Here is an 8883-nt window from a genome sequence, read left to right on the forward strand (position 1 = left end):
AATGTGGAGGGTTACAACCCCCCAAACCCCCCATAACGCCGGCGCGATGTCTATTAAGTAAACTGGGGGGGTTCCCCAACAAAACCCCCCCTCTGAGCCCCTAAAAACTGTAATTTTGTGCGGCGCGCGCCTCCGCGCTGCGCTCAATTGTCGGTGCGCGCTTTTGTCTTTCGCGCCGTTGTCTATGAACCATTCCACAGTGTAGGTGCTACCATTGAAAATATAGTTTTGCGAGTGGGGTCATAGACTATCTGGTGAATGGAGATACCTGGGACAGACCAAAGGCCCATCAAGCCCGGTATCCTGTTTCCAACAATGACCATTCCAGGTCACAAGAACTTGGCAAGATCCCAAAAGAGTAAAACAGATTTTAAGCTGCTTATTCTAGAAATAAGCAGTGGATTTTCTCAAGTATTATTAACTTTTCTTTTAGGAAATTATCCAAACCTTTTTTAAACCCTGCTAAGCTAACTGCTTTTAGCCCATTCTCTGATAATGAATTCCAAAATTTAATTACAGATTGAGTTGAAAAATATTTCTCCAATTTGTTTTACATTTATTACCTAGTAGCTTCATTAAATACCCCCTAATTCTAATATTTTTGAAAAGAGTAAACAAGCAATTCATGTCTGCTCACTACTTTTCTTACTCTTTGTGACTCTATGCAGCGCTACATGTGTCTGGTAGCACTATAGAAATATTTAATAGTAGTAGTAGTATTTTATAGACCTCTATCATATCTCCTTTGAGCCTTCTCTTTTCCAAATTTAAGAGCCTTAGCTTCTTTAGCTTTTCCTCACAGGGAAGTCCCTTTTATCATTTCTATGGCCCTTCTCTGTACTTTTTCTAATTCCGCCATATCTTGTGAGATGTTATAGCTAAAATGGACCAATCAGGCATAGCAAATAGAAAGTGATTTGTAGCTCCTTTGCCATTAGGGATGCACTCAGAAGCACAGGGGAGTCAAAGAGAAACAGGTTGAAAATAATCACTAAAAATTATTTAAAGGGTTTTTTTTTGTTTTACTTTTTCTCATATATTTTTGAAGCATTGATGAGCATACAGAGGATACAACTTCCTTTTTACTCAGAAAGAGCTAGAAGTCCTACTTATGTTCCTTTTATATTCTCCTAACACTCGTCTTAGATAACTGAGCTCTCATTGTGCACTCTTGGAGGTTTTTACTGTATAATGACGGCTGTACAGCCTACATAACAAAAAGCATATGTGTATACCAAAGTGGGAGCATTGTTAATTACACATCAATCAATGCATTATAATACCTTACATATTATCATGGAGGAAGAGAAATGAATGAGAATCCTGCATCGTTGTCCCTCCTTCTAATTTCTCTAGATAAAGTACCAGTGCTTTTCTGTACAGACAGAGCTTGCCTATGCAGGGTAACTCGCGCTTCACTCTCTTTACCAGGCTTTTGCATAATGCATTGGATGACACCATCGGCCCTTTAAAGCAGCTCTTGTGTGTTACATGAGCCCCGTGAAGTCCGTCGGGGTTGTCAGGGAGCTGGGGAGGGGAGGGGTTGCTGTCGGTTATTCAAAGCTGCCACTGGCAAGGAACGACAAACCAGATCCAGAGTGTAAAAATCCTCTTAATGCCGCTAACGGTGTGCCGGGATTTTGTTTATCTGTTGCCAAGACCAAGCATTTCAGCAGAGCTAATCACAGGAATGGATGTGATCACTTACTCTGTGCAGCTTTTTGAAACTTACCTTCCAAGGAGACCTTTCTTACAGCCTCTTTGGGACCATCTACGTTCACATTATTCTACAGCCCTGAGGTCGCCCCTCTTTCCAGTACTCCTTACCGTTTCAGCCTACATCCTCTTCTGTATTCCGTACCTGATCTTCAACCTGATGGGAAGGCGCTGGCCCTTCATCCACAAGTATAAAATTCAGCAGAACAGGAATCCCACCACTGCTATGATCCTGCATTGTCTTGGGGTCACCCTCACCAACCATCTGTTCTTCATCTTTCCTGCTGCCATGGCTCAGTGGTACTGGAGACCCCCCATCCCGCTCCCCGAGGAATCCCCAAGTGTATCGGAAGTGGTTGTGGGGGTGACGGGCAGCCTACTTCTATTTGATTTCCAATATTTCATCTGGCACATGATTCACCACAAGAATAGGTGGCTTTACAAGACTTTCCACGCCATCCATCATGACTACATGGCCCCTTTCTCTTTGGCTACACAGTGCCTTGGGGGATGGGAACTAATCACAGTAGGGTTCTGGACAACAGCAAACCCCATCATTCTGAAGTGTCACCTTCTGACCACGTGGATTTTCATGGTGTTTCATGTGTATGTATCGGTGGAAGATCACTGCGGCTATGACTTTCCCTGGTCAACATCACGCCTCATCCCGTTTGGGATCTTTGGCGGTACTGTCAAACATGATGTGCACCATCAAAAGCCCATGAGCAACTATGCCCCTCATTTCACCCACTGGGACAAAATCTTTGGGACCCATGCGGATTTCTGTCCCTCCAAGGGCTACCTGGAGCCCATTACTCCTAATGAAACCTGCTGTGCCAGCAAACATATGGACGCTTTGTACGACGAGAGCGTAGTTCCAATACTACGAACTGCAGAGGAGAAGAATAAATAAAGGACAGTCTTAACCGGTATTTCGCAAACTTTGTGCCACGGCGCGATTCCAGATGTGCCATGAGAGACAAGTCCTGTAGGCAGTCAGCCAGCACCAGCCCCTCTCCCCCATGCCTCCTCTCCACCCCCCCCCCACCTTCCCACTGGCATAGTCATTTCAGGGTTATCAAGCTCAGGTCCCTGTCCGCAGGGCCTTCTGTGCATGCGCAGACGTTGATGTGATAAAAATCACACATGTGCATGACATAGCCCTGAGTTTAGCGTGCCGGGGCTTGAAAAAGTTTGCGAGACACTGCTCTAAACAGTTTATCATATGGAAATAGAGGTCAATGGAGTCTTACTTGAACATTTTCCCGCCAATATTCAGCGCTGTGTGGATAGCATATAGCCAGCTACCCACCGATATCCAGTAGTAGGTAGGTGGCTATCGCCCACTGAATATGTAAATAAGTGGCTAGCCCGGTGACCGGCTAGGTTGTGCAACATAGCTAGTCACTGCCAATATTCAGTGGCCGTCTGGCTAAGTTCAGTGTCCAAATAAGCAGCGTCTTAAAAGCAGGTCTATCTTTGGCCACTAGGACTTAGCCGGCCAGCTGATGAACATTGGCTTAGCTGGCTGTGTCTCGGCCAGTCAAGAAAAACCTCAGAAATTCGATGCCGGTCGCAGGATACTGCACCGGCATTGAAATTCTGAGTTTACCGCCAACTGTGGGAGGTAGCCGGCTCTCTCCCGCAGTCTGAATGCCAACCTCCCTTGCGTTTGTATTACTGTTGGGTGCACATTTTCTCATTATGCTTGTGTCTGTAATGTTTCTCATTTTCATGGTCATTTGGGAACAGTGTGTACTAATCCCGTTAACGCACATGGCTGCGGGACCGATTGAATTACATGGGCCCTGGGGCAAATACCGCCCATTAATGGCGTTTGCACACACTATAGTGAATGCTTCCCTGTATGCTTTAGTGCACCTGTTCCTAAACTTTGCACTGGGATTGCATTATATTGTGCACACTGCATCAGGTCATTTTGAATTGCATTATAATGAGCACACATCAGTGCTTTTCTGTACAGACAGAGCTTGCCTATGCAGGGTAACTCGCGCTTCACTCTCTTTACCAGGCTTTTGCATAATGCATTGGATGACACCATCGGCCCTTTAAAGCAGCTCTTGTGTGTTACATGAGCCCCGTGAAGTCCGTCGGGGTTGTCAGGGAGCTGGGGAGGGGAGGGGTTGCTGTCGGTTATTCAAAGCTGCCACTGGCAAGGAACGACAAACCAGATCCAGAGTGTAAAAATCCTCTTAATGCCGCTAACGGTGTGCCGGGATTTTGTTTATCTGTTGCCAAGACCAAGCATTTCAGCAGAGCTAATCACAGGAATGGATGTGATCACTTACTCTGTGCAGCTTTTTGAAACTTACCTTCCAAGGAGACCTTTCTTACAGCCTCTTTGGGACCATCTACGTTCACATTATTCTACAGCCCTGAGGTCGCCCCTCTTTCCAGTACTCCTTACCGTTTCAGCCTACATCCTCTTCTGTATTCCGTACCTGATCTTCAACCTGATGGGAAGGCGTTGGCCCTTCATCCACAAGTATAAAATTCAGCAGAACAGGAATCCCACCACTGCTATGATCCTGCATTGTCTTGGGGTCACCTTCACCAACCATCTGTTCTTCATCTTTCCTGCTGCCATGGCTCAGTGGTACTGGAGACCCCCCATCCCGCTCCCCGAGGAATCCCCAAGTGTATCGGAAGTGGTTGTGGGGGTGACGGGCAGCCTACTTCTATTTGATTTCCAATATTTCATCTGGCACATGATTCACCACAAGAATAGGTGGCTTTACAAGACTTTCCACGCCATCCATCATGACTACATGGCCCCTTTCTCTTTGGCTACACAGTGCCTTGGGGGATGGGAACTAATCACAGTAGGGTTCTGGACAACAGCAAACCCCATCATTCTGAAGTGTCACCTTCTGACCACGTGGATTTTCATGGTGTTTCATGTGTATGTATCGGTGGAAGATCACTGCGGCTATGACTTTCCCTGGTCAACATCACGCCTCATCCCGTTTGGGATCTTTGGCGGTACTGTCAAACATGATGTGCACCATCAAAAGCCCATGAGCAACTATGCCCCTCATTTCACCCACTGGGACAAAATCTTTGGGACCCATGCGGATTTCTGTCCCTCCAAGGGCTACCTGGAGCCCATTACTCCTAATGAAACCTGCTGTGCCAGCAAACACATGGACGCTTTGTACGACGAGAGCGTAGTTCCAATACTACGAACTGCAGAGGAAAAGAATAAATAAAGGACAGTCTTAACCGGTATTTCGCAAACTTTGTGCCAAGGCGCGATTCCAGATGTGCCATGAGAGACAAGTCCTGTAGGCAGTCAGCCAGCACCAGCCCCTCTCCCCCATGCCTCCTCTCCACCCCCCCCCCCACCTTCCCACTGGCATAGTCATTTCAGGGTTATCAAGCTCAGGTCCCTGTCCGCAGGGCCTTCTGTGCATGCGCAGACGTTGATGTGATAAAAATCACACATGTGCATGACATAGCCCTGAGTTTAGCGTGCCGGGGCTTGAAAAAGTTTGCGAGACACTGCTCTAAACAGTTTATCATATGGAAATAGAGGTCAATGGAGTCTTACTTGAACATTTTCCCGCCAATATTCAGCGCTGTGTGGATAGCATATAGCCAGCTACCCACCGATATCCAGTAGTAGGTAGGTGGCTATCGCCCACTGAATATGTAAATAAGTGGCTAGCCCGGTGACCGGCTAGGTTGTGCAACATAGCTAGTCACTGCCAATATTCAGTGGCCGTCTGGCTAAGTTCAGCGTCCAAATAAGCAGCGTCTTAAAAGCAGGTCTATCTTTGGCCACTAGGACTTAGCCGGCCAGCTGATGAACATTGGCTTAGCTGGCTGTGTCTCGGCCAGTCAAGAAAAACCTCAGAAATTCGATGCCGGTCGCCGGATACTGCACCGGCATTGAAATTCTGAGTTTACCGCCAACTGTGGGAGGTAGCCGGCTCTCTCCCGCAGTCTGAATGCCAACCTCCCTTGCGTTTGTATTGCTGTTGGGTGCACATTTTCTCATTATGCTTGTGTCTGTAATGTTTCTCATTTTCATGGTCATTTGGGAACAGTGTGTACTAATCCCGTTAACGCACATGGCTGAGGGACCGATTGAATTACATGGGCCCTGGGGCAAATACCGCCCATTAATGGCGTTTGCACACACTATAGTGAATGCTTCCCTGTATGCTTTAGTGCACCTGTTCCTAAACTTTGCACTGGGATTGCATTATATTGTGCACACTGCATCAGGTCATTTTGAATTGCATTATAATGAGCACACATCAGTAAGGGGCATTGATACTCTCGTATATCATCATGTGCACTGAATGGAATGTATACGTCAAATAGGTAGACAAGTTCCATTTTATTCTAGTGTGCATGTACTGTGTCACAGAAAAAGTTTTTATTGAACTAGATTTTACACACCATAAGGTGTACTAGAACCATATTATAGTGTACAGATGGGGGAGGGATGCAGCGCCTCTACATTAGGGTGATCACATTAAAAAAAAATTAATAGCAGACTATAGGTGATGCACAGTGTATAGGAAGAATGCTTGAATGCTGTGTTTTTTGAGCAGCTGTCAACTAGTACTGCCTTATACTACAAACCTGGTGGAAACATCCTTTCATATAATTTTGCACTATCAGAAACATTTGCACACAGCCTGTGGATTTAGTGCAAACATTTAGCTGTTAAAGTGAAGTCCGTTAGATTGATTTGAGATCTAGCGGTACCCAGTGGCGCAAAAAGATTGTGTTTGTTCTGTTTTTTTTTGCATATTTTCACTGCGTATTATCAGTAGTATTTTTAAATGCACCTTTAAATCAAATAACAGATTAAAATGTTTTGCTGAAATATTGGAGTCTATTACTGAATGATAATGAGCGTGGTATCACCTGCTTATGTATTGATACAGTACAATTTGCTCTGTAGAGGGTTTGATAGTCAAAGTGATTTAACTGGATAGTACCACTGTATATCCCCTCTTACCACCTACGCCAGGGGTAGGGAACTCCGGTCCTCGAGAGCCGTATTCCAGTCGGGTTTTCAAGATTCCCCAATGAATATGCATGAGATCTATTTGCATGCACTGCTTTCAATGCATATTCATTGGGGAAATCCTAAAAACATAGAAACATAGAAATAGACGGTAGATAAGGGCCCACGGCCCATCTAGTCTGCCCACCTTAATGTCCCTCCCCTACCTTTGCCCTGTGAATAGATCCCATGTGCCGATCCCATTTGGCCTTAAAATCAGGCACGCTGCTGGCCTCAATCACCTGTAGTGGAAGACTATTCCAGCGATCAACCACTCTTTCAGTGAAAAAGAATTTCCTGGTGTCACCTCGTAGTTTCCCGCCCCTGATTTTCAACGGATGCCCTCTTGTTGTCGTGGGACCCTTGAAAAAGAAGATATCTTCCTCCGCCTCGATGCGGCCCGTAAGATACTTGAACGTCTCGATCATGTCCCCCCTCTCTCTGCGCTCCTCCAGCGAGTATAGCTGTAATTTGTCAAGCCGTTTTTCGTATGGTAGATCCTTGAGTCCCGAGACCATCCGGGTGGCCATTCTTTGCACTGACTCCAGTCTCAGCACATCCTTGCGATCATGCGGCCTCCAGAATTGCACACAGTATTCCAGGTGGGGCCTCACCATGGATCTATACAATGGCATAATGACTTCCGCCTTACGACTGACGAAACCCCTTCGTATGCAGCCCATGATTTGTCTTGCCTTGGACGAAGCCTGCTCCACTTGATTGGCAGACTTCATGTCCTCACTGACGATTACCCCCAAGTCTCGTTCTGCTACCGTTTTTGCTAGGATCTCGCCATTAAGGGTATAAGACTTGCATGGATTCTGGCTGCCCAGGTGCATAACTTTGCATTTTTTGGCATTGAAGTTGAGTTGCCATGTCCTAGACCATCGCTCCAGTAGGAGTAGGTCGTGCATCATGTTGTCGGGCACTGAATCATCGTCTGTTGTGCATTTTCCCACTACATTACTCAGTTTGGCGTCATCGGCGAATAATGTTATTTTACCTCGAAGCCCTTCTGCCAAGTCTCTTATAAAGATGTTGAATAACCTGACTGGAATACGATGTTGAAAACCTGACTGGAATACGGCTCTCGAGGACCGGAGTTCCCTACCCCTGACCTACGCTGAAACCAGCTATACTTTAGGCAGTCTGAGGGTAGAGTCAGCACGTGTCGTTAAAGTGCAGCTATTTAGCACTTAACCATCCCATGCCCCCCCCCCCTTTTACAAAACCATGATAGCAGTTTTTAGCACAGGCCAGCACATTCGCTCTGCGTTGCTCCCAACCCTCATAGAGTTCCTATGAGCGTCGGGAGCAGCGCAGAACATTCAGCGTGCTGGCCTTTGCTAAAATCCGCTATCGTGGTTTTGTAAAAGGGAGGGGCCATATATGGTAATCAGACAAATCGGACTACGAAAAACACAGTCCTGTCTTTTCTGGTTTCACTTACCTTGTAAAGAGCTGACTATCGGCATTAATTAGATAAATTCTGACTGTCCACTCATATCTGGATATTCAAGGCCTGGAAGAAGCCTGGCAATGAATATTCAAACATAAAGCTAGCAGCTAAAAAATTGTTCGCAACTGCTGTTGAATATTTACCCATAATGTATTGTATAGACATATATACATATAAATAACTTTGAGTGAAGCTGATAACTTAGTTCTCCAAATTAGCAACACTCTTAAAATAGAATACAGAAAGGTTATTGTCCAATTTACTCCAAACTTCTAGTATGCTTCAATAAATAACTTCATCATTCATTCACATCTTGAATTTCTCATAGTCTTCTAATCTTCAATTGACCTCAGGGCTATACTCGAATTATCTATTTCATGTACAGTTCGAGTATTCTGTAGCGAGCCTCCTCATTGGTCAAATTTATTCATGCATTTTACAAAAGATTAATATCATGCCAGTAAGCACTTATCTTAATTAGGAGCAAGGAAGGACTCCGACGTGGTGGTTTGATCTAGATTATAAATGAGGACTTTCCTTGAAACAGCTAATAGCGAAACGCAAATTCACGTCGGAGTCCTTCCTTGCTGCTAATTAAGATAAGTGCTTACTGGCATGATATTAATCTTTTGTAAAATGCATGAATAAATTTGACCGATGAGGA

At 45.3% G+C, this 8883-nt stretch overlaps 2 protein-coding genes across 2 annotated transcripts; both read left to right on the forward strand.

Moving 5' to 3' along the window:
* Positions 1-1615: 1615 nt before the first annotated feature.
* LOC117348108 (cholesterol 25-hydroxylase-like protein 1, member 2) lies at positions 1616-2629 on the forward strand. Its single transcript, XM_033919808.1, has one exon. It carries the CDS (start codon positions 1616-1618, stop codon positions 2627-2629), a length of 1014 nt encoding a protein of 337 aa, XP_033775699.1.
* Positions 2630-3932: 1303 nt separating this feature from the next.
* Positions 3933-4946, forward strand: LOC117348109 (cholesterol 25-hydroxylase-like protein 1, member 2). The gene has a single exon (XM_033919810.1). It carries the CDS (start codon positions 3933-3935, stop codon positions 4944-4946), a length of 1014 nt encoding a protein of 337 aa, XP_033775701.1.
* The last annotated feature ends 3937 nt before the right edge of the window (positions 4947-8883 follow it).

This window comes from Geotrypetes seraphini, chromosome 14 (genome assembly GCF_902459505.1).
Source record: "Geotrypetes seraphini chromosome 14, aGeoSer1.1, whole genome shotgun sequence".
Taxonomy (NCBI): domain Eukaryota; kingdom Metazoa; phylum Chordata; class Amphibia; order Gymnophiona; family Dermophiidae; genus Geotrypetes; species Geotrypetes seraphini.

Bases quoted from the DNA above. Each gene is read 5' to 3' on its own strand.
- LOC117348108 (XM_033919808.1), top strand. From the start codon at position 1,616: ATGCCGCTAACGGTGTGCCGGGATTTTGTTTATCTGTTGCCAAGACCA.
- LOC117348109 (XM_033919810.1), top strand. From the start codon at position 3,933: ATGCCGCTAACGGTGTGCCGGGATTTTGTTTATCTGTTGCCAAGACCA.